Source organism: Hemicordylus capensis, chromosome 2, assembly GCF_027244095.1.
Source record: "Hemicordylus capensis ecotype Gifberg chromosome 2, rHemCap1.1.pri, whole genome shotgun sequence".
Taxonomy (NCBI): Eukaryota; Metazoa; Chordata; class Lepidosauria; order Squamata; family Cordylidae; genus Hemicordylus; species Hemicordylus capensis.
The window spans coordinates 194,270,150-194,296,264 of record NC_069658.1 but is presented as its reverse complement, the minus strand read 5'-3'; the positions used below and the strand labels follow the sequence as shown (position 1 = coordinate 194,296,264).

General features: G+C 47.7%; 1 protein-coding gene across 1 annotated transcript in view; it reads right to left on the bottom strand.

The window, feature by feature from the left end:
- ITGA5 (integrin subunit alpha 5) overlaps window positions 1-26,115 on the bottom strand; it is a 119,447-nt gene that overhangs the window by 30,356 nt on the left and 62,976 nt on the right. Inside the window, exons 7-19 of the mRNA XM_053301226.1 lie at window positions 24,239-24,364; window positions 22,343-22,387; window positions 21,545-21,588; window positions 20,224-20,280; window positions 18,409-18,461; window positions 17,483-17,691; window positions 14,510-14,701; window positions 13,590-13,635; window positions 10,634-10,738; window positions 7,353-7,408; window positions 5,485-5,639; window positions 4,527-4,664; window positions 2,786-2,853 (exon numbers count right to left, since the gene is read on the bottom strand). Of these exons, the coding sequence (XP_053157201.1) occupies window positions 2,786-2,853; window positions 4,527-4,664; window positions 5,485-5,639; window positions 7,353-7,408; window positions 10,634-10,738; window positions 13,590-13,635; window positions 14,510-14,701; window positions 17,483-17,691; window positions 18,409-18,461; window positions 20,224-20,280; window positions 21,545-21,588; window positions 22,343-22,387; window positions 24,239-24,364 (1,294 nt within the window). The remainder of the gene's footprint in view (window positions 1-2,785; window positions 2,854-4,526; window positions 4,665-5,484; window positions 5,640-7,352; window positions 7,409-10,633; window positions 10,739-13,589; window positions 13,636-14,509; window positions 14,702-17,482; window positions 17,692-18,408; window positions 18,462-20,223; window positions 20,281-21,544; window positions 21,589-22,342; window positions 22,388-24,238; window positions 24,365-26,115) is intronic.

Sequence of the window (26,115 nt, the reverse complement as noted above, 5' to 3'; positions counted from 1 at the left end):
CCTTTTTCACAGCTGCCTCACACTGAGTCAACACTTTTAATGAGCTGTCCACCATGATCCCAAGATCCCTCTCCTAGTCAGTCACCGACAGCTCAGATCCCATCAGCGTATACTTGAAGTTGGAGTTTTTCGTCCCAATGTGCATCACTTTACACTTGCCAACATTGAACCGCATTTGCCATTTTGTCGGAGCTCCTCACAATCCGTTTTGGATTTCACTACCCAAAAGAGTTTGGTATCATCTGCAAATTGGGCCACCTCGCTGTTTACCTCTACTTCTATATCATTTATTAATAAATTAATAAGCACCGGCCCCAGTACAGATCCCTCAGGGACCCCACTTCTTACTTCCCTCCATTGTGAAAACTCTCCATTTATACCTACCCTCTGTTTCCTGTCCTTCAACTAGTTAGCAATCCATACATGTACTTGTTCCCTTATCCCATGACTGCTAATTTTTCTCACGAGTCTTTGATGAGGAACTTTGTTGAACGCTTTTTGGAAGTCCAGGTATACTAGTCAACTGGATCACCTTGATCCACACACTTGTTGACACTCTCAAAGAACTCCAAAAGGTGTGTGAGGCAAGATTTCCCTTTGCAGAAGCCATGCTGGTTCTCTCCCAGCAGGGCTTGTTGTTAGGAACATAGGAAACTGCCATATACTGAGTCAGACCATTGGTCTATCTAGATCAGGATTGTCTTCACAGACTGGCAGTAGCTTCTCCAAGGTAGCAGGCAGGAATCTCTCTCAGCCCTATCTTGGAGAAGCCAGGGAGGGAATTTGGAACCTTATGCTCTTCCCAGAGCAGCTTCATCCCCTGAGGGGAATATCCTGCAGTGCTCACACATTCAGATGCAACCAGGGCAGACCCTGCTTAGCTATGGGGACAAGTCATGCTTGCTACCACAAGACCAGCTCTCCTCTAATGTTTTATGTGCTATGTGTTTTAAACAGAGACCTTATTTTTATATTTATATTATATGTACTTTTATATTTTAGTTGTGTATGGTTTTAAGTATATTGTAAACCACTTTGAGATTATTCTAATGAAAAGCGAACAATAAATACATAAAATAAATGCATATGTTCTGTGTAGGCAATAATGTTGGTGCTTCCTCAGTTGTTCTTTCTAAACAGTTCCTCAGTTGTTCTTTCTCAGTTGTCCTTCTAAACAGCCATTTAAATCTGCGGTTTACTCAGACTCTGCTGGTTCCAAATATAAGGCAAGTCTGCTGATGTGGTGGAGGCTTTATAATTTTCCCAGTGGGGAAGCTTCCTCTGCATTCTGCTGGCAAATCAGGTAGGTGGTCCATTTTTCTTGTTTAAAGTTGCAAGACAGATCTATGCAGGTGAATCTACATTTCTCCTGCTTCCATAAGCTATACATGGCCGTCTTGCCACATATACGTCCTTGGAAGTCGGATATCTTGACACCATGAGAAGCTTCCTTTGGAAAAGGAATCCTTCAAAAGGGAGCGCAGACCTATTCAGAAGACCCCTTTCCTGATCTATAAATGACTTTTTAATATCCTGTTCATGGAGACACTCCTCCACTGGCGGAGAACAAAATGCTGGGACTTACCTGGAAAGTTCATTCTCTGTGGTGGAACAAAGTATATATGACCCACCAATCTGGTTTTTCTCATTCTGGCCAGAAGGCATTCCTCTTTTCTTTTCTTTGAGTGGATTCTGGATCTCTATCATTCCAGATCTTCCTGGAACGTTAACATACTCCTTGGGACTCTTATTCTGGGTTTTGCATGCTTTTTCTTTCAGGCACATTGTTTTTCCTACTGGCACTGTTAGCTTGCAGATCTCTGTAACTGGGAGCATGGGCAAGCTCCTCCCTCTATATGAGGGCACTGAAAGCTGATTAGCCCTGTCTTTGGAGCAAATGGGAGGAGCAACTCATTCACACACATACTCCATTCCACTGCAGATAATACAGGCAAGTCTCAATGGCTGTTTGGACCTTGTGACAACTGAAATCTTGATTTGCTCCACACTGGTCAAAAGCAGGATCCTTCTTAATGCTACTCCAAAGAGGGCAGTAAGAATGAGGGACTGAACATGCACACTAGGATCTTTGAGGAACCTTTCACTGTAGGCAAGTTCAGATGGGAGCAGTTTGCTCATGATGACCTGCTGGGCATATAACACTTCTCCATTCCCACCAACACAGGTCTAGTTGGAGTCAAAACTATATTATTCTTTTATATACTGCCCACGGTGTACTGGTACTTTCACAACAGAAGAAGTGACATGAACCTTGCCCATGGGGCTTACAACCAGTGTTCCCTCTAAGGTGTGTGCACATGTACACGCTCACATGTTTTTTTGATATCCACTCAGTCAATTTTAGATCCTGCTCAGGTTGAATCAGGAAGATCCCACTGTGAATATATGATGCGCAAACACTGCCTTGATACTGCCACCGAGAACAAAACTCATTCCACACACAGATGAAAAAAATTAGAGAGAACACTGTTTACAATCTATATTGGATGGGAAAAGCAGAGAAGTGAGGCGAGCTGTGTGTGAGTGCATGCACAGGTGTACACACAGAGTGGGATGTAGCAGGGAGAAAGAAACAGCTAAATAGGAGGAGAGTCGACTAGTGTCCCAACTCTTCAGAAGCAGTCGTTCCACATGCATAAAAGGATCAAAAGACTGGATGTGGGGAGGTATGGCTAGATTTCCTGGGTTGTGGATATCAACAGAACAGAAATGGCATGCAGTCCTTGCTTGTGGGACAGCAGTAGGAGGCAGGACAGAGCCTTACCCAGAGACTTCAAGCTGGAGGTCAGGGACACAGACGTTGTCTTCACCACAATCAAGCTGAATCTGGGCCTGGTAGGGAAGACCAGATATGAGATGCACCTCTTTGCCTGTTAACTTACTGATTTTTTTGATGACTTCTCCCAAGGGTATGGGACAGATTACAATATATAACATTCACAAAAGGGACCAAGAAGTTATCAAGTTCAACTCTCATTGACGCATTAGCTGCCATATCTTTCTAAATCCTGGCAACCCAATCCCTAGTGTGCCCAAAGGGCTAGTGATGTGCACGAACCAGTTCAGCATTCTATTCCTAGAATGCTGAACCAGTTCAGAAACCTGTGTTTCTGAATGCTGAACCAGTTCAGAACTGAACGCAGGGGCTCCTTTAAGGCGCAAGGAAGGTGTCCTTACCTCCCCCACCGTGCTCCCCACCTCTGGCACGGCTTTAAAAACTGCTGGCGCGGGACAGCTGTATACCCTCTTGCTGCCCCAGTCAGCATAATACTGGAAGTGGCTGTGCGTGTGTGTGATGCGCACATGTGCACAGGCCATTTCCAATATTATGCTGACCAGGGTGGCAAGAGGGTATACAGCCGTCCCACGTCAGCGGTTTTTGAAGCAGCGCCGGGGGGGGGCATGGTGGGGGAGGACACCCTCCTGGTGACTTAAAGGAGCCACCACCGCCTTCCAGGTGTGCACAGAACCATTCTGTGCACACCCCTACAAAGCACATGACCTCTAAGACAATGCTTGCAGGCCAGAGAGCTCCAAATAGCGTACCTTCAGTGCAAGCAGAACCCACCCACTGAATCATGATGCATGACATTTTCCTCCTTGCGTATGCAAGTTCCCACCCACTGAAATCCTGTTCCTGTTCGTAACTGCCTCCAATGCCTCCACAGATGATCAGGGAAATGGGAAGAAAAAGATCATGGGTGGCAAGAACACTGCCCCCTCTTCAAAACACAGTCCACACTGGAATACTTCTCTCATTTATCTTGACAAGCAGCCTGCGAGTTAAGCTAGCCGGAGTAACTCCTTCCCCATCTGAATCTGGGTTTCAGTAGTCCACCCAGTAGAACATACTGGCCCACACAGTAGCTCCAGTGATGGAAAGGGTGAGAGATCCCCAGGTAGCCAGCAGCTCCTCCTAGACTGAAGAGTGACATAGCGTGGGTTTTTTAAAAAAAATATTGAGATCAAAAGAATCCCAGCTTACTGAAAAACCACAGTTGCTGAGCCTTGTGTGCTCCCATGGAACTCAGGATTTTCTCTGTGATCCTAGATCCATGCCGCAACTAACTAACATTCAACTGAGACAGTTAATCTTGGTTCTGAACTTGGCTGGTTGATCCTTGTTAAATGTTGGGGTTTTGCAGCACCAGTCTGGGATCCATGAAAATGTCTGAGTCCTCATGACATATTCAGGAGTCTGCACAGCTTGGCACCTGGGATTTTCTGCTAAGTTGGAATTCTTTTGATCGTGAGAACCTGTACATAGTGTTCAATAGGAGGGAGGAAGCCAGGGGCCCTGGGCTTCATCTCTAATTGACCCCCACATATGTTATTGTTTCCCTGCTAGGTTGGCTATCATTGTACCGCAGTTCATCTTGCCAGGGAGGAGAGAAGCACTCCTAGATTCTTGGAGTTCAACCTGCTTCTCATGGAATGCCAGGAGCCATGGCTGGCTGGCAGCCCGCACCCCACTGGGCAACCCCCACCCCATCCCTGCTGAGTACCTTTTGTTCAATGTGGTTATGTGTATGGTAGTCGAGGATGGGTTGTAGGCCATGTGCATCTCGTGGGGCCTCTGGATCCAGCGAGAAGTTGAGCGACAGGTAGATGGGGGAGAGCTTGTCACGGAACTCTGACTCGTTCTAGAGGGAGAGAGAGAGGACAAGGTGCCGAGTGCATTAAGCCCATGCCAAGCAGAAATCCACCATTCAGAGCTGCAAATCCGGCCACATCTCTGCTGGAGTTTATATGAACTTATCACACCACCTTCTACTAAGTCAGACCATGGGTCCCATTTAGCTCAGTACTCTCCTCTCCAACTGGCAGCAGCTCTCCAGGGTTTGAGAGCAAAAAAGAGATCTCTCCCATCACCTACCTGGAGATGCCAGGGATTGAACCTGAGACCTTCTGAACGTTAGGCAGGTGCTCTACCACTGAGCTGCAGCCCCAATATAATGAATGTATGACATAGCAGAATATCTATCATGAGTTCCTGCCTACTGGGCTGTTTTTTTAAAAAAGAATATTTATTATTTAAGTTATCCAACGCATAGTTCAATCTGCTTGCTGTAATTCCGTAAAGCACGATTGACTTTGTCATCTAACATTTTGTTTTATAAAATGTAAATTGAGGTTTACATCTCAGCAGGACTGAGTGCTTACTAGTACTGGCAGATGAGATTGCAAGCCTGTAGATCTGCCATAGTGCTTTATCAGGAGCAAGTCCAACATTCCTCAAGAATCACAACGTCTCTTTGGTCACCATGTGGAACTCCATGAGACATGAATGAATGGGTCATGAGAGGCTCACTTTCAAAATACTTTCCAAGCACCAAATAGTCACTGCACCAGATGAGGTAAAAAATTGAGCCAAGTGTTCCTGGGACATATATCTCAGGGAGAGGAGAAGGCTTGTGCAGACATACTGAAAGAGGTGAGGACAGGGCTGCAATTGTGACTCACCCGGAGGTAGATCTTCATCTCGTTACATGCAGAGTTAGCACCATTGCGGATTTGGATGGTCTCAACCAGGTGGGGCTGGCGGGAATGCAGGAACAGCGCGCGTTTCACTGCCCCTTTCTGCTTGAGGTGGTCGAGGTGCAGCTCCACGCTGAAACCTGCCCAGTTAAGAGAAAGAGGAGAAGAAGATGGTGCTCAGTGAGATCCAATAGTGTCTGGGTGTCACCTGGGCCAGCAGGACTCTCAGGCCAGTCCCAGGAGCAGTATTAAGCACCCATGATGATGCAGGGAGTCCACGAGTCCTTGATGCTCCACAGTTCTGGGCCTTCATACCTCGCCCCTTCTGAAATGATAGAGCACCTCATGCCAAAGTAGCGTTACCCTTGATAAAAACCCATTCTGGTACCAGGAGTGAGAAAAGGGCCATCCATGTTCTGCAGAAGGCTTAACTGTGGATACACAGCATTTTACAGGGACTTGGAAATGGAGGTGTATAAACCCATCAGAAATTCAGCTTTCCTTTGTGCTTACGGATGAGCCATTTGTTTGATTTTCTGCCTGCCTTACTAAAACATGCCCCAGGTGAACTGCAATCATCAAACACAATGAGGTCATTCACACAATCGAAAACTGTGTTCTACCCAGGTTTGGGAGCTGTGTGTACTCCCAATTTTTGATTGTGTGGAAGCAAGGTTAGAGGAAAACCTGGGTAGAAGTGATTGTGTGGAATCAGAGGAAAAGTAGCTTTTCCTCCTACCTTGCTTCTACCCGAATCGGCTGCCCACACGATTTCCGGCTCCGAGACGGAGCAAGCCACGACGGAGCACGCAGAGCATACTGGGGAGACCCCTGAGCCGGGAGTCTACTTGTGAGTAGGCACGGTGCGGCTACTCACAATTGTAAAAAGCAGGTTTGCGGAGCGCTCGCTCCGCAAACCTGCTTTTTACCATGGGTTCCAGAGCGGGTTACCCGCTCTAGAACCACCGGGCTCGCAGCTGAGCCCAGTGGTTCTGACGATTAACAAAAATCGGACTAGGCTCTCCTAGCCCGATTTTTGTTAATCGTGAGAATATCCCCAATGTCTTCATTTTGAGAAAAAATCAAATAGCATTACTCCATACTATTAAAATGCCAGTATAAAACCCAATTATCAGCAGCTCCCTATAAATTTAAGGAACTAATACCTTACTAGCCACATTGTAATAATACAACACAATACAGAGATGATTGGAAGAAGGTAAGGAGACCAGCAATCCTTGTGGCAGGTTCAGAATTCTCTGAAGAGCCTGGATGGATCAAAGTGCCCCAGATGTTTAGGTTAAAGATGGTCATAAGCACTTTTAGGATGTGGCAAAAGGTGCATCTCTTGCACCTTGATGTGGGGCAGGGGAAGAGATTTTCAAATGGGTCTCTTTTGTGATGAGCTAATATGAAGAAAGGGAGAACATTAATATAAGGGAAAGGGACGACAAGTCTCCACCCTGGTGCTAATGAGTCTTGCAAGGCAGCAAGGAGAAAATATCCAGAGATGTTATTTATTTATTTAACAAGGGTCCACAGAACACAGTTATATGAGTGAACTGCTTGTGTTTCCCCAGCTGATGACAAGGCCTGATTTTCAAGTTACTCTTCCAAGGGATGACTTTACCATGTCATCATCTTAATGTAAACCGCCCTGAGCCATTTTTGGAAGGGAGGTATAGAAATCGAATAACTAACTAATAAATAACTAAATCATCATCATCATCACCATCATGAGTTCTGACACAGCTTCTTGCAGCCAGGACTTGAGTGGGTGGTAGCTGGACAGAGACAACCTGCCCCCTCCCCACACATAGAACACCTCCCTCTCCGGCCCCCCAGCCACTCACCAATGGAGTCAGGCACATGCTTCCCAGATGCATTCAGACAGTAGCTCAGGTTGATGCTGTTGAGATAGGAGAAAGCGGGGGAGGAATGAGCCTGGGTAAGAAACCTGTGGAAGGCAGTGTGGTCCAGTGGGCAGAGGTTTAGGCATGGAAAGGAATGCCCTGGCTCTCTCTGGGTGGCCTTGAGCAGGACACTCTCTCGCACTCAGCTCCCCAGCTATAAAATGGGGACCTCCCTTCTTGGGGGGGGGCATTGCTCAGTGGCCGAGCCCATGCTCTGCACGTAGGAGGTTCCTGGTCTCATGCCTGGCTTCTCCAGAGAGGGCTGGGAAAGATCGCTGCCAGTCATTGCCACAGATGGAACATAGTGAGATGGACCAGTGGCCTGATTCAAAAGGAGGCAGCATTTATACAGACAGAGCTCAACCACAGCACCACCTAGCACTGTCAGGAAGGGGAGCTTCTCAATTCCTCCTCTCCCTAAAGATTACATTGCAAAGGCAGGGACAGCTGGATGCAGTGAAGAATGCCAGGTTCCCCACCCACCCAGCCATCCCTTTGTGGAACAATGTACCAGACTAAACCTACTCTACCAAGAAGGACACAAGCCAGCACCGGGGTTCCAAGAACGCACAAACGGAATGCACATATGGACACCACCGTGATGCACCCAGCCTGCCAACCCACTTTTTTGGGGTAGGGAAAGGAAGATTATTCATGAGGCAGCCAGGCAGGGTCCCTGAGGCAGCGGTGTGGGAGGAAGGAGAGCAGCAACATCTGGCAGAGGGTCCTGTCTGGCTGACTCAGCCTCTCCTTCCAGCCACGTGGTCCCAGCTGGGTCACCAGCCTACTACGCATAATCACCCAATTCACAGTCAGATTGGGCAGGACTCCAGGGCCGCCCCCCCTTCCCCAGTTGCTGAGGAACGGGCAAACTCACCGTCTATAAATAAGCCCCCACCCCTTGCCACAGTCAGAGGGCCATTCCAACCCCAAGTTAGCCTGATCTAATCGGGAAGACAGAGGGCTGGTGGTACAGGTTATTTTTATCACACAGAGACCACATGAACGCCGCCTCCCTGTGATGACTTATTCCACTGCTGCCAAAAAGGGCCGTGCCCGTCTCTTCTCCCTCGTCCCGCATCACATGGAGAATGCATGGGCTCCTGCTGCCATGGAGATGCTTCCCGTGACGACAAACAGGGGTCAGTAGGCACAGGAACCTCTGGAGGAGACTCTGTGGGGCCAGAAGCTCCCGGCAGCTGCAGCCACTATGGGTCCTCCCAGCTGCTGCCCCAAGCACCCACCAAGGGCTTCTTTTCAGCTCTCGGCACTGCTCACCCACCACTTGCTCGCTCACCGTCTGGCGGTCCCATGGGCAGTTCCCACAAATCAAAAACTGGGCAGGACATTGGTCTCGAGGCTGGGCACGCTCCCAATTTCCGCTTGTGTGTGAGCAAACAACAAGGTAGGAGGAGTGGGGAGTGACTGCGTGTGACGCAAGAGCCGCGCAGAACAGCTTTCCTACCCAGCATCTGACCAAGGCAGGAGCAAAAGCTCTCCTTGCCCAGCGCCTGCCTCATGCACAATCACAACCCCCTCCTTCATACAGAGCCTGAAGCAAGCAAACATTAGGCGCGTGCACGGCTCCCCAACCAGTTGTTGACTGTGTGACTAGCCCTCCTGGTTTCTCCATGCAATATCAGAAAAGGGGGAAATCGTGGCAGCTACCCTTTATTCATTTAATTCATTTGTGTATTTAGAGGTCTGTCCCACTCTTTTCAGTGGCGGCCCATGCAGGCACGGGCGGGGCGGGCAGGCGTCAAGAGGCACCTTTAAGCATAAATGAGAAAGTGCTGACCTCCACTCTGGCAGCACCTGACCGCCGGTGGGGGATCAGCTCCGCGGAAGCCAGGCGAGTGGCAGAGCCAACCCCCTGCCACAGGGAGTGCTGGGCAGCACGCTTCTGCTTGGAGCAGCTTGTCGAGTCAGTGTCAACTCCTGGCGACCACAGAGCCCTGCGGTTGTCTCTGGGTAAGCACCTACTAATTTATGCTTAGAGGTGCCTCTCACCGCCCACCTGCCCTGGCCGCTACTGACTCTTTTCTATCCTTTCACTGCAATGTCATTGTTCCCCTCGATACTTTGAAAGGTGTTGCTGGAGGTAACAATGCAGGTGATGGCAGGCAGCCCTTAGAGGGGGCTGGAAGAGGATGAGCTGTGGGTGGCACTGTTCCCTCTAAGGCGGGCGCATGTGTGTGCGCTCACGTTTTCGATGTCCGCTCAGTAAATTGTAGATTCCGTTCAGGCTGAATTAGGGAGGCCCCACTCTGAATGCACGTGCACACACAGTGCCTTGATCCTGCCGCCCAGAACAAAACTCATTTTGCACAGAGATGAAAAAAAATTAGAGAGGGACCACGGGTGGGTGGCTACAGTAGCTGTCAGAACGGGCAGCTAATACAGTCACCCCGTGGTTTCTAGAAGCTTCTAGTCACATAAAAGCTTATTCACAGGCTCTTGTATGAAGCAGCCTTCACAAATGGAGACCTGCATTGCATATTTCAGTGGTGGTGGTGTGGGTGGTGGTGGTGGTGGTAATGTAATCATGGGAAGGCTGTTTTCAGAGACATCTCTCCACATGTTAAAAGTAACATGCGGACCAGCCTGTGAACATACCTAAAAAGAAGAGAACCCACACTTTAGTTTTTAAAAGGTTTTACAAACCATCTTTCTTAAAAATACTAAGGCCATGTGCAAAAAACAAACAAACATCCTTCCATCCAGGCACAAATGTTGGTAAAGGGTTAACAGCTATTAGTATAAGGAGCCTCTTCCCCCAGGGTTGATTTGAGTGGGAGACAAGTCCCAACCCTGATCTCAGATGAGTCTACTCTTAGGGCTTCTCTTTTCACTCTCCCACTGGATGAACTGCAAAAACCGTCCTGGTGGAAGGTGGGTAACTTTCCCTGAAGGCAGCCCTCACTCACTCAGTGTGAAATGCCACTCTTTTGGAAATGGGTTAACTGCAGGGGGGTAGTGGAGGGGGGATGCACAGGGATGGAGCGCCGGTACTTCTCGGCTTCTCGGGCTGCTGGGCTGGGCGTGGCCATGGGGGCTGGCATGGAGAGCGCCTGCATTTCTGAATTGGCAACTAACCCAAGAACTCTTAGTTTAGGGGAAAGGCAAACAAAACTACAGTGCCCAAGCTACCTTGTGGAAAGCCATGACAACAAAAAGCGTAGCTGTACCCTCCAATATGGCTTTCCCCTCAAATCACTCACCAGGCGACAGGGGTTCCAGTATCTAAGGTGCATGCTCTCTCCTCAGGGTTAAACATGGTGGGGAAGATACTCAGAGTGGCACTGGCATGGACGATAGGGCGGCCCCTGTGGATAAAGGCAGAAGAGAGGTGACCTTGCATGAGAGTCATCCTTAGCAGCAAGTAACGCAGCAATCTGGTTTGGCAAGAAAAGGCCTGGGCCAGTGTGGACATGGTGAGCCAATGGGCAAGGGTGGACTATTGAATCAACCAACTTCACATCTTTTCCAGCTGCATCATATCAGTTGGAGAGGATCTGGAACCACTACAGTTTTCTCCTGCCAGGTCTTGATAGTTCATCATCCGCCATCCCAGAGAGAAAGAATTTTGGATCTAGAAACATGGGCCGTTGTGTCAGCTCTGCAGTGTTCAGGAGCTAACAGCAGTGGGCAAGTTGGTAGTCTGCTCAGATGACATCAGCCCAGAAGGCTTACAGAGAACGCAATCTTGGCTGGGATAAGTTAAACACAATCCCCACCCCCCACCCCGGAGAAGGAATGGAACTGTTTCCATTTTATAACTGTTTTTCATATATTCAACATGGTAAAGTATTATAAAATGATTGCCTTTCAAGAGAGAAAATGTGTTATTTTGCTGAGATGGTAGTTCATTTTAGCCCCAAAGGGGTCATTTGTTGTTTAGCCCTAGGAAGGTGAGAAAAGTTCTTGTAGGAGCTTCAGAAGGGGGTTCAAAAGGTCATTTCCTTTAGTAGGTTCAGAAGGTCAGCCAGGAAACAAACATCTCAGATACTGCATTAATAGAAACTGAAGCTACTGCCCTTCGGATTGGTCAAAATCTTGGAGGGGGTGTCAAAATCAAACTATTTAAGACAAAAGTAAGAGAGAGGAAAGAGACAGAATAAGAAGCGTCAGAACAAAGAGTGCTGAAGAAGAGGCTGCTGAAGAAACAGCAAGGAGCAGAGAGAGAGAGAAAAACATGTATGGGCTGGAAGACACGGAGGTCATTCACATCATCAAAAACTGTGTTCTACCTGGGTTTGGGAGGTGCGTGTAACAAACCCAAGTCCAAGCCCAACCCACCTGAGAGGAGACTTAGTCATGCCTCTTTCTGAGCCTCAAGGAATGACAGGGTTTTAAATTAATTTAAAAGGATATCTGGTAGCTTATATTGCCGCCACCAAGCATTCCTTAGCTAGTTCAAGTTCAAGTTCTTTAATGTTACAGCCACAAGCGAAAACAGAAGAGAAAAATTACAGTTATATAATTGAATGTATGTAATTAAAACAGGCTGAAATTAGAATTAGTTAAAAAAAATTGACAAAATTGAAAACATAGTGATAATAAAAATTTAAAACAGTAAAATATCCTTATTAGGACAGCTAACAGAGAGTTACTCCTGACTGGAATGGGAACTTCCGGTCCCTTCTTTACTTTTCTAACAGGCCAATGTAAAAATGTGGTTCCACTTTTATATGTTTAAGTGGGGAAATAGTAGGCTTAGAGATCCTGGCTGAGGCCATGTAAACTAGAGGCTTCCTCCCGCCCCCGAGAGCCAAACACTCTGACAGGGCTTGGGGGGGGGGAAAGAAAACAATGTATTAATTTACAACCCCCCAAAAGTAGTCTTGTCTTAGGCTTCAAGCGTAACTGTTGCAAACAGGATTAGCTTAATGGTTACAAGAGTTTTTCCAAAATGCCCAGAAGGTCTCAGGCGGTACTTGATCATTTACTAGGCTAGTGTTGAAGATAGTTAGTTACAAGAAGCAGATACCTGGTTATATAAAGTGGTGTTACTCAACGTTTTTGGAGTCACTCATGCAGTTTCCCGGACCAGCAGTTAGTAAAGGGGCTGCCCCCCTCATCTCCACCCCCAGGCGCACACACGCACCACAAACAGTTTCGGGCTGGCGGGGGCTGCCACTGGCGGGATCTCTCCGGAGCTCATTTCTAGGCAGGCAGCCCTCACTGCTGGATAACGTTCATTTCAAAGAAGTGAAATGAACCTTATCCAACACCAAGGGCTGCCAGGCCCCGCCCCCTCTGTGCGTGCAAATGTTCATTTCGCTTCCTCAAAATGAGTGTTATCTCTAGAAATGAGGTCTGGAGAGCTCCTGCCAGCAGCAGCCTCTGTCAGGCTGAAATTGTTTTTTGGGGAGTGGGTGGGGTTAAATTCCTCATGAACCAGTACTCCGCACCTCACAGCTCAGCAGTTGAGAAACACTGATATAAAGCAATACACACAAAATAAAATAACTTCTAACACACGTCTTACTAAAACACTTTCTCCCAAGTCTAAATTTCCGAAGCTATAAGCCTTGGCTTCCTCCCCTTGGACCTCACCAGGACTTAGGTGAGATCAACCCCTGTAATCCCTGACCCCCAGGGACTTGCAGAACTCACCCTGAGAGAACTTGGCAAGACTCCATTGCTCCTCTCTCACCTGGGCACACCCTTCCTTTTCTCAGATTATCAGCAGGAGTTCTGTAGTCACACCCAGTTTGATAACTGATTGGATCTACTCTAACATCCTCTCTCTGTGTGTGTGCAGACTACTTTGAGTATGTGGTTTAAAAGTGGTAGCTAATTAGTAGCAGTAGTCGTAAAAGCCTGAGGCAGCAGCAGTCACTGGACTCATTCCAAGAGCTGTAGGAAGATTCACACAAGAGTAACATGCTTATATGGAGACTTTCAGTGATTTTTGGCCCCTCAAATGGGTCCTATGAATGTTCCAGGTCACCACTTTGCTTGGCCCACCCTACATTTCCAATGATAGCCAGAAGGTGAATCTGCCATGTTTCAGCGTTCAACAGCAACCACACCAGAGAGAGAGAGAGAGAAAACGACCCCATAATAGTTTCATCATCTCATCTCTTATTCTGAATTCTCATCTCAAACCAGATGGAGAGCATTTGTCTGCATCCTCTACCTCTATACCTTATCCCTGTCCACAATGCCTACCTGTAAACCATAGCTCTGTCCACTCCGAAGGCCCCCACAATCAGATCTGCAGGACAGAGAGGAAAGGGGACAGACAGCTAAGTTCTGCAAATCTTGAAAGGCAAAACCCTCTCACCCTGGATTGTGATGTATTTCCAGGGATTCGCTTCTGAAGAGCAATTTAGAAAATTAACTTGGGCCTGCCTGGACATCTGGATATCACAGCCTTTGGCCTAGAAGCTGTGTAATTGCCTCTCAGTGGTTTCCTTAATGTAAGAGGAAATAACTCCATACATGCTCAGAGGCACTCTCTTTTATTGTTCTTTCATAGGAAGCTGCCTCTTACTGCAAGGGGAATACAGTCTCTAAGAGATAAGGACAAAACTACCAAGTTTTTATTTGGGAGAATGTCATTATCTTGTCAGGATTATTCCTTATGGACCACAGGCCCACAGGGTGGTTAACTTCACTATAGCCTCAGCTATTTTGACCATTGCAGCCTCTGAGCAAAGAGCTTTTCTCAGAAATCTACTGAGAGACACAAACTGGAAATGATCCAGATGCAGAGAGTTGTATATTATAATTCAAATACTTCCCAACTTCCTCTGTGATTTATGAGAGGACATAGGGAAGCTGCCACACCCTCGACTCATTTTTACTGGATGCTAATGTAATCCTTACAATTAAGGTGTCAGAACTGGAATGAGTTATGGGACCTGCCTCTAATATAAATTAAAGCTATTCTGTAATTGCATACAAATAATTAGCATCTACGTCGAACAGCAGACGTACTGTTCTGTTGCATTTATCTGATTCCGATTCTGTGGGCCTCCTTTTGTCTCTGGCTTTAACCAGAAGGTGCTCCTTCATTAAGCTATGGCCATTCTGCACGTGCCACCTTGGAAGGCAACCTTTATTGCTGTTTGACACGTAGTCCTCACCTGGGTAGCCATTTCCGTCCAGGTCCTTAGCCCCACGCAGGGCAAACCCAAAGAAGTCGGGGGTTTGGCCAGCTGGCCAGTGCCCCTGCAGCATCTGAGAAGGTTTGGGGTGAAGTCCGTCACGTCGACCATTGTACACGTAGACCACACCTTGCTGGGCCTGGCCACCAAATGGGGCCCCAATGGCCACATCTGCAAAAACAAACAGGAGGTCAGTCTTGCTGTGTGTCGAGTTATTTCGGCACATGGGTTCGGCTGAGGCTGAAATTGGCAAAAGATTGGTTAAAAAGAGATGGAAGGACATCCATCCAAGTGTGATAGACCAACATGAAACCAAAGAACAGGACTCCCACACATAATCTTTAAGTCAGGAATGGAACAGTGTTTTCCAGCTATAATACTGAGCCATTGACTCTTGGTTGGCAAATACAGTGTGGTTTTTAGGGCTTTGGGGTATTTATGCCATTGACTGCTGCCTGTATTCATATAATATTGATAGTTTTTAAATTTCATTCTTATTGTAAGCTGCTTTGAAGTGCTCAAAAGAGCAATATATCAGTTTTTTTAGTGGATGAGTAAACATACAACAAGCTTTTATGGGCCACAATATGTTTGTTGGCCTTTAAGGTGCCACAAAGATCTTTGCTGGTTTTGCTGCAACAGATGGAGGTAGCTACCCCTCTGGAATCAAGCAGTGTGAAAGCAGCCACTAATATAGTGTTGGGAGACCCTCGTCAATGACCAGGGACATAGTGGACTGCCTCCCATGATCAAAAGCTGAGTGGGGGGAGTGTCCAGCCAGGATTCCAGACTGTGGGTACTCCTGAGAACCGGACATGTGCCGTCAAAAATCGGGGCACGAGGGTGGGGGAAATGATTGTGTGCTTTCGGGATTTTCTGCTCTGGCAGCAGTGGTTCTTTGGGGTCTTGTAGAGGCATCCTAGCCCTGCTCCTGGGGATCTCTTTTGCCTGGAGATGTCAGGGATTGAACCTGGGACTTTTCTCCCTGCAAAGCATGCTCTCTGCCAGCATGCTCCTCAACAAGCCAGGCAGCTTCACCCAAGCCTGGGAATGAACAAAAGACTCTTAGATTTTTAGTCTAGCACTCTCCCAGATGAACTACTATCGCTAACGCAGTGAGTCTCATTCCACCTCAAGCTGCAAAACTGCTCCATGATGAGGTCCATGCAGCGATAATCTTGAGTGAGCGGCAGTTGAAACATTAGCCAGCAGGTGGCAGCAGAATCCCATGTAGAACTTTCCTACGCCCTTACACCCAGAAGACAGAAGATAAGACACTTGTATTTTTTTAAAAAAACCTATCATTTTTTACAAAAATGAAAGAACAGGGGGATTAGAATCTCTACTTTGCCCATAAATGTGCACTGAAATGGAGAGGATGGAAACACATTATTACGTCTTTAACCACTCTGATCTAAGCGAAACAGAGTGGTTAAAGCACAACTAATCCACGTTCTCTTGAGCAGGCACACTGTGTCTAGCTAGGGCCAGGAAACTCAAGCTTCCAAGCCAAATCAGGCGCTCTCTTCCTACTGATCTAACTCCTGTCCAGTCTTCCATTGCCCTCTATTAAATTGGATCCTCACCTTGCTTTCAGTCTGCCCCCAGATTGGTCAGTTGCTGGAAACTGATGGGAGGGAGGCTAAAGCAACATGGGGGCTCTAGGTGGCCCCCCATGCAGCCAGGAAGGGGGGCCTCTCAACACGAGGTAAGTAGATAAAGGGGGCTTCTTCAGGCACAATGTGCAATGTCGGAGCAGGAAAAGGGCCCGAAAAGTAGCCCCCAGCCTAAAGACTTTCTTCCACGCAATAACTGATGGTAGAGGAGCCCTAATGTTGAAAGGCTGGCCACATTCCTACTATATGATTGGCCAGCAAACTGGCTCATGAGATCAGGCCTTCTGCAAGTCCGGGGTGGTGTGCCAGGGTGTCCTGCCGTTGGCAAAGGAATTTAAAACAATTCAAGGTCCCATGAGCCAAAAAAAGTATATGAAGCTGCTTTATACCAAGTCAAGTTATTGATATGAATAATCCAGTATTGTCCACTCTGACTGGCAACAGCTCTCCGAGGCTTTTGGCAACGTTCTTTGCTACCTGAGGTTTTGTTTAGCTACAGAGGTCAAGGCCTGAACCTAGGACCTTTTGCATGCAAAGCAGATACTCTAATATTACAATAAACAACAGCAACAAGAACAACAATTTATATACCGCTCTTCAACCAAAAAAGTTCTCAAAGCAGTTTATATAGGAAAACAAACCACACATAAATAAAATGGGACTCTACCACTAAGAACCCACAGAAGAGGCTGCCTGCTGTACCTCTGCATGAATGGCTGCTCTGGGCTGGCCTCATTTCAATTGGCCTCTCCTGGGTCCAGATAATTGTGCTGTGCATGGGGCAGAATGGGATCACGGAATTACTCCCGAGGAGGAGCTGCAACAATTACCTGCCCTCAGAAGAGGCTGAGCACTACATCTCTGCATGAGATACTGCTCTAGGTTTGCCATCTTCCAGTCAGGGGGGATGCTCAGAACAGTGACTCAAGCACACACAGAAGGAGTAGGCTCCTATGCATAGACGTGTTTAAAATAGTACCGGAAGGTGCCTCCAATTTGAACTTATCTTTAAGTGGAACAGGGATTTGGCATCAACTTCTGTGTTTCATTGTGAATTTTAAAAAAGGTTATAACAAATGATCTGTTGGCTGATTACTGCTGTCAAAACTAAAAGGCCCGAGGAAGGACAGACATTTAACAAAAAGGAAAAAAAGAAAATTGACTTAATGGACTTCCATATTTTGCAAGAAAATAGCTAACAGTATTCTCTCTCTTCTGCGTACATCATTCATCCACACATATATAAATATTGCACTTTTTCATACATAGGCACACTCACACGCATTAACATTCTCTTATCTTCGCCCTCACCCCCACTCCCACCAAGTCTCCATACCATTGTAACCATCCTGGTTGAGGTCTCCCAGCGGGGCAATAGCACTGCCAAAGCGGCCAAACTCTTGGTGACCAGTAAGGACGGCTGACGGGCTGGGATTCATGCCATGCAGCTGCTGAAGGTAAAGGTAGACCCTGCCCACCTCCTGCACACGCCCGTCTTCTGTTTTCTCCATATACAAGGGGGCACCGATCAACAAGTCATCTAAACTGTACAGGGACAGGGAGGAGGAAGATGAGAACCGCGATCACCAATCTCCTAGTGGAATGTTGCACATTGGGATTCAGAGATCCAAATGGAGCTTGCTGGAAGGGAGGAGGCCGAGATGTGCAGAGGCAGGGCCCTCCCCCAACCTTGCCCTGAGCATTTGCATGGGGTCTACAACAGGACAGCACACACAAACATAAACTGGATAGGAGAAGAGTCCTACTCAGTTTCAGGAGCTGAGCATGCTCCCATTTTGTGATTGTGTGTTAGAGAAAAGCAAGGTAGGAGGCAGGGAGTTTGATCATCTGTCAAGCCCCAGCTGGGTGGGACAAGCATGACCTACTGAGATCCCAACGCAGCTTCTGAACGAAGCAGGTGGAAAAATCATCCTACCCAGCTGGGACTGGTCAAGCTTCCTGCCTCCTACCTTGTTTTTCTCTAACACACGGTCACAAAAATGGGAGCATGCCCAGCTGCCGAAACTGGGCAGGACTCTTCTCCTATCCGGTTTATGATAATGTGTGCTGTCTTACTGTCTTTGCAGTTCAGCCCCATTGCAGTTCTCTGTGCCCCTCACACCTAACCCTCTCTGACATTAATCAAAGCCTCCCCAAACTCAGTGAGATGACCAAGCATCCCACAAACGTCTTCTCGTGTTGAAAAGGGCCAGCTCCCCACCTCCTACTAACTGCTGACTCTGCACACCCTCCTCCACTTACCCATCGCCATTGATATCGGTGGCAGACACAGCATACCCAAAAGAGGCGGCCATCTGTTGAGGGAAGAGGACAGGCAGCAGTGAGGCTAAGAATGCCATAGGGGGCAGGCATCCTGGGTGGAGAAAAGAAACTGCCCAGGTGGTACTCTTGAACGCCCCACCCATTCCCCTCAGAGGCGCTTTCATCAGATTATCTGTGTGCCCTCAGATTCTTTCTTAAGGGAAAATCCAAGGGAAGGGATTCTTTTGGATCACCAGAATCAGGAGGATTCTGTTAACTGAGCAAAAACGATTCTGTGACATTTAACAAGGGGAGAGCAATTGGCCTTATTCGGCCCCAGCACAGCATGCCTCTAGTGGCTGGTGTCTACTTGGTGTTTCTTGTTCAGTTGGAAGCCCTTTTGGAACAAGGAACCATCTTGTTTATTTTTTGAGGTCAACTGCTTGGTGGACTTTTTTCTTGAAAAGCGGTATATAAATATTCATAGTAATAGAAGAATTCGTTAGGTTCTTGGAAAGGCCACCCGCTTCCTATCTGCATTGATAGGGTGGAGGCTTTGTCCTCCTTCTTTGTGACATGGAGGGGCTGTTCTCTGCTGTTCTCACTATCTCTGCACGCCAGCCAAGGCCTGGGCCTACTCCACACTAGAAACACTGAAAATCCTACAGCCAAGAAACCAAAGCTCTGTGCCAGGGAAAGCAAAATTCTGCAGCCTTTATCCATTCTACACGTGAAACAAGTGTGCACAAATCCTACTGTTTTGCCTAATTTATTCTGGTTTTGCTGGTTACAGAGTAAGGTAAGGAGTTATGTAGGTCACTAAAGCCCCCCCCCCCCCCCGCCACTCCAAATTACTAGCAATCTTAATCCGCTATCTCTCTGATTTCTGAGATTTCAGCAGCATTGTCCACACACTGTCAAACATATTTGTATGACCAAAAGGACTAGAAATGTGATCTAGAATATAACTTGAGATTCTCAGGAAACTGAATTGTTCACCCAGTACCTCCTCCTGCACTTTTGCTGTCCTCCTGTGTGATCACATCATAGACACAGTTTGCCAAAAGGCCTCAGAAAGCTGAAAGCTCAATTCTGGAGGAAAGGCAAGGGTACAAGGAAACCTATGGGTGCCTAGCAACCATTAGGTGCTTCTTCCTTTTGCTTCCTTCTCCTGAAAAAGACTTCAAGCCAAAAAGCTGTGCCATAGCTGGCAACCCTAAGCCAGCTATGGCACAGCTGTTGGCAACTAGAGATGTGCATGGGACCGGTTTGGAGGCCCTTTTACGGACCTCTGAACCAGTTCGAAAGTCTGGCGGTTCCGCCGGTTCAAAGGTTGCGGGGATAGCTTTAAGGACTGCGGAGGGTGCTCTTACCCCACCCCCACCCCCCACACACAGAGCCATGTTTCCCCTGCCGGCGTTGTGTGCAAAATTGGTCCCGCAGGGTGGCAGTGTCACCCCAATGAATAACAGACCGGAAGTGGCCGGTGTGCATGTGCATGTCCATGATGCACCAGGACGGCAAGGAGGTATGCTGCCGCCCCACAGTACCAGTTTTGCACACAGCACCGGTGGGAGAAATGTGGCCGGGTGTGTGTGTGTAAGAGCACCCTCCCCAGGCCTCAAAGCTATCCCCCCCCCCACCTCTGAACCGGCAGCCGCTGGTTCCGTGCACATCCCTAGTGGCAACAGCACTGATACAGTAGGGCAGGGCATCGGTTCTAGCTCGAAGGAGATGGGTCCTTTGTCAGTGGTTGGGCTTGGCCCAGTTCTTGCACCTCTTCCCAGCTTCAGCACGGAGAGTGCAGCCATTCACCTGTTCTCCAGAAAAGTTGTACAAGGGTTGAATATTGCTTCCATTTAGGATTGTGACCTGGAAAAGAAGAAGAGAAGACAGAGGCTGCTGGTCAGGCAGTATCTCCTGCAGAGAACCACCAGTGCCTTCAGCCTCATACAGAGGCACTAAAGAGTCAACACAAGTTCTCTTTGACAGAAATGGAAACAAAATCTCCCACGCTTTATGTGCTCCATTCTAACCATACCCTGCCTCCATTTCGAAAGCTGGGGATAGAACTCAGAAGCTCTGGTTGTTAAGCCACCATCTGTGTATGTGTGTGTGAGAGAGAGACTGTCTGTCTCTTTATTACTATAGGGCATTCCTCCAATTTCAAAACTATCTTCCTATGGTCACTAGCAGGGGGTGGGGAATGCTTCTGGGGGTAAAAAGTACCTAATTTTCTGTTCTGTACTACAGCACCAAACTGAGAACAGTAAAACAATTAATAATTTGAATGAGCTTACAATACAGTAGAAATAAGAGGTCATGGTTAATGTGTTGTGAAACTTTGGGCAGATGTTTCCATTAAGCCCAATATTGTGGAGGCTTCAGTTCCATTCTGTGGTCTACCAAACTGGTCATGGTGAGGTCAGCAAGTGAAAGAGCACCAAGAGGATGAGAGACCATGCCTCTTACGCCATGATCCGAGGTGAAGATAAGTGCAGCCTGAAGTAAGCTCCACAACATCATGGGTTCGTTCCTGGACACAGCCAAACGGCTGCAGGGAAATCAGATTTCTATGGTATTGAGCCACTGTGTTTCCCTCCTTTTTAGAAATGTATTGGTTACTATAGTGACAGCGGGTCAACAGTAAATGTGCAGCTCAGCAGTGCCAAAGGAGGGGTGGGTAGGGAGGAGACGAAGCTGTGGGGTGTATGTAGCAAGCCTGTCTTAGTTTGAGTAATCGGATGATCAGGTCATTCCATTTGTCCTGTATCCGAAACAACCACAGCTGCAAGGGATCATGGGGAAATGAGTAGCCAGAAGCAGCCAGTGCACTTACTATATATGCAATGTTAAATTGCACCTGGAGGAAACTAGAGGAAGGCAAAGCATGCCTTGGGAACAAACATGCTTCTGACCCCACACCAGTAACAGATGTACTGATTAATTCTGCATAGCCCCCCCTGAGCCTTTTTCAAGGGAAATACTTCAGCCAATGACCCAGGCCTACAAAGTGGGGGAAGGCAGACTGGACCCATACAAAAATATACAACATTTGCAAAGAAGACAGCAGAGCCCACCATAGTACATACAGAAATGTGGGAGTGGGTAGAAAGGAGACTATTATGGCTCTTACATATCCATATGTCAGGTTTCCTTTAGGAACACCAGCCACAAAGTCTGCAAGAGAGCAAAGAAACACACAAGGCCATCAGCACCAGCAGGGATCTGCACAGTTGCAAGCACACCATTAATCATAGAATACAGTGTATAATATAGAGACTGGCAGTGCAAAGCAAGTTTCTAGTCCTCATGTTAACAGCGCGCGCACACACACACACACACACACACACACACAATTACATTAAGAAACTAAACCACAGATCAGAGGTAAGTGAACTTTGCACCATTTCTCAATCCCTGCCCCATACCAGGGACCCCAGTCTCTATGCCAATGCTTTCATAAGTATACAGTTTCCCTCATTATATGGCCTTAATTTAAAAAATTGTTCAAATCTAGGCTTAATGCGGGTTAGCAACATTAGTGTGACTGAACTCATGCCAAGAACCCATGAATGTCTGCTTCACTGTGGGCCATAAACAACATTGGTATGGATTCACACAATCATGCTAATGTTGGTAACCCACATTAAGCCTAGATTTGAATGACTGTATGAACCAGGTCTTTGTCTTCCAATATTTCCCCAGTCTTGAAGTAATAATGAAACAATTTTTAACAGTTTATTTGAAAACCTATCTTAGCAGGAATTATGGAAAATTTGCAGTTGATGTGCATAATAGACAGCAACAAATCGGACCTTTTTTTGGTTCAGGGTATAGCCAGCCCAGGTTTGTTGCTCTCCAAAGAACTGTGTACAGACCAGCCCTTTCCCCATCACTGAAAAGTGCCCACCCTTGCTAAGCCCATTGGTACCTTCAGTGGCGTCTCTGCTGAATTCACCCACAGCAACAGAGTAGCCTAGGAACAAAACAGAAGGGACAGCGTGTTCAAGAAAACAGTATTTGCCATGCTACACCTACGAAGGCCATAAGGGAGTGCTATGGCCATTTCCTAGCATGCCTTGCCACATGATGGAGTGGAGAGCTGGTCTTGTGGTAGCAAGCATGACTTGTCCCCTTAGCTAAGCAGGGTCCGCCCTGGTTGCATATGAATGGGAGACTTGATGTGTGAGCACTGCAAGATATTCCCCTCAGGGGATGAAGCCGCTCTGGGAAGAGCAGAAGGTTCCAAGTTCCCTCCCTGGCAGCTTCTCCAAGATAGGGCTGAGAGAGATTCCTGCCTGCAACCTTGGAGAAGCCGCTGCCAGTCTGTGAAGACAATACTGAGCTAGATAGACCGATGGTCTGACTCAGTATAAGGCAGCTTCCTCTGTTCCTACAGGTTCCCCTAGGCCTCATAGTGCCAACTAGCTGGTTATCAACCTGGTCACAGACTGAATATCCCTGAGACACAGCCCCTCCCCATCTAGGAGATGGAGCAGTTCTCTGTTGTTCATACAATCACTTTTACAGGGAGATGTCACTAGGAAGTGCAACATTTTTGCAACCGGGGGAGAAACAGAAATACAACCATGGAAAAGACATTGTTAAATTTCAGTGATTGTTACCATGAGATAACATTGGTAAGAAAAGTGAATTCCAGGGTGTTTCAGCTACCGCCCTTATGGATTATTAAGAGCTACTCATGGGTCATCATGTTCACGTGAACTGTACTCACCAGACATGCCAACCCTGCTTCTTTTTCCATTATCGGGGTCACCCCAGGATGAAAGAGTTGAACTTAGGAGCCCCAACTCTAAGAGAGGTTACTGAGCTTTGCAACCGCTGCTTCGTCTCTCAAGGGTCTAGGTCCTGGTTGGCCACTAATTTTTTAACAAGGGACATATTTGGGGATGGGTCATAAAAGGAGGGGGAGCTGCATGTGCCACTCCAAGCAGGGGTGTAGCAAGGTTGGAGGGGGCCCAGAGACAAGATTTTAAAATGGGCCCCTCACTGATATACACACACAAACACACTTCACAATATATAGTGCGCTCACACTCACATCCCCATTATGAATACAGTGAAAATCTAGTTCACATTGAATCTAGTTTTTTTACTCTCTGCTCCTGCCGATCTCCAAGAGACTCAACATAATTCATAGGGGTTGCAACATGGGCGGGTGGGGAGTCATGTGATGTGCCTCTGGGGGGCCCCTTGAGGCAGTGGGGCCCCAAGACGACTGCCTCCCCTTGCCTAATGGTAGTTACGCCCCTGACTGTGAAAAAGATAAATGGGTACGTCTTGGATTGGGGTCCGACATCCAGAGCAATGAACCGCTGGCAGAGTGAGCAACTTTGCACTAGCACAAGTGCTTAGCTGCACTAAACATGCATTTTTAGTGCTTAACTGGACTAAAAATGGAGATTTGCAGAAATGTGCTATCGCACTGTAGCACCCTGGCGCAAATGTCCCCATGGAAACAAATGAGGCATGCCACCGTCACGCAAACGCAAGTATGTTTGCAGCAGCACAACACTAATCGGGAGCACAAGCTCCAGGCTAGCTAGCACAAATGTTTTGCACTCATGCAACACCCTTCGGCAAGTGGTTCTCTGCTCTGGATGTCAGCCAGTGTCTTTTGGGAGCAGGGGCAAGAAAGGAAGCCTTTGGGGAGCAGAGATGAGCCTCGAGCCTCTCCCTTTCTCAAGTGTAGAGCTCCGGAGTTGGTGTCAAGCTTGAACCAAAGGTCCCCATCCACGGGGAAGCAACCAGCCACCAGGGAGAAGACACAGATGCTCTCTTTCACTGCCTTCTTCCCAACACTCACCCAGGTAACTGTCATCAGCGTTGCTGTGGACCTGACGTGTCTGGAGTTGCCCTCGAACCACCAGGACTAAATAGTTGGGGTCGTAGGATTCTTGAATGGCATCCTGCGTTGCTGATATCACCTGGCCTGAAGAAAAAGAAGGTCATGCTGAATTTGTTTGGAGACAGAAGATGGGAAAGAAGACATTGAGAGGAAGGGATTGCGGAAGCCAATGTGGTCATTCGCATGACCAATACCAGGACCAGCAGGGCGGGCCAGGGCCAGGAGTGGGGGAGAGGAAGGGTTTGATCTACCTCCCTCCCCACTCCAGACGATCAATGTTTGTGTTTTCAGCATGTGCCAGGAGCAGTGCAGCTCACCATCCACGCTACTCCCAGCAGTACGGATCAACAAAGGCCGGGACTCATTTCCCGGGCCTTCTGATATCCCACAAGACACAGCGCAACAAGCACGGTGCCTTGGGGGATTTGCCCATCGGACGGGCATTCCAGGCACCTGTCTCTGAGTCTCCTCAGGTTGCGTGCAGCCCAAGGAAGCACACAATGCTGGCAGCGGGATTAGGGGAGCGCTCGCTCCCTTAACCTCGGCTCAGAGCCGGGCTATGGAGTGGGGCTAGGCTGGGCAGGAGTGCCGGCCAGCACTTCACACGAGCAGCCTAACCCAGGCTAGGCTGTTGGTGGGAACAGCCTCAATATCTCTATATGAGAAAACATCAGGGGTACAGACAGGGCTGAAGTGGACAAAAAGTGAAGATGGGCCCCTTCCTACCCCCACTTCTTCAGAGGGATGCAAGGGGGAGAGCAAAGAGCAAGCTGTCACCGCGATAGTGCCCCCTGCCAGGGCCTAGGGACATTTGTCTCCCCACCACTTTGTTTAATTGTGGCTACGGACCCTGGTGATGAGGATACGCCCATTTTACAGGAGCACAGAAAGTGTAGAATACAATATTCATTGTGGTTATCCATTGTTCCCTTGTTTCCACTCCACTGCCAATGCTCTGCTTCTTAAACACAAACACAAACTTCCTACATTCTACAAAATCCCTGAATTAAAAGAGGTTACATTCAGGGAGGGGTTATAGCTCAGAGGTAGCGCACAGTGGTAGAGCACATGTTTTACATGCACACGGTCCCAGATTCTATCCCTGGCATCTCCAGTTAAAAGCATTTTAGGTGGCAAGGCTAAGAAAGACCCTTGCCTGAAGAGAGGCAAGCTGCAATAAACATACATACAGAAGGGTCTAGCTGTTAACTGATGTTCACAACAAGTACAATTTGCATACATTTGCCTCCTCCTGAGCCCAGAATTAGAATTTGCTTTGTGCAGATTTGTTGTGTAGAGACAGAATTAATTTGGGGAAAGGCCACGAAGAGCTATCCTTGCTTCATCTCAAGGCTCAGAGAAACTCTACAGCTGCTACAGAACATCATCAGTGCCAACTACATACTTCATTTAAGGTCCTGCTTGCCTCAGATTTTTATTCTTTTTTAATCGGATGCTTTTGATCCAAAACAGAGCCCTTAATTAATATTTGCTAGCCGACACGCAAACAGCAGGAGTGCCAACAGAATGGTATTTTGTTATAAGGGATGTAAAGCAACCTTTGTTCACTATGTTGCCATTTTATCCTCTGATGCCTGGCATGTCATTTGATTATCTGCAGTGGCATGCATCACAAGAGACGGCCCTAGCCTTTCACATGACAGTAAAAGAATAACACTGTGAATGGCACCACCCCAGAGAACCCTTCCCCACACTTCTCATTATATTCCAAGAGCAAGTTTACCGCTGCAGGCTGCTGGCAGAGAGGTTGCATATTTTAAGCTCTTCCTGGGGCGGGAGCGGCGGGGGGGCGGGGGACGGAATTCCCTGTGCAC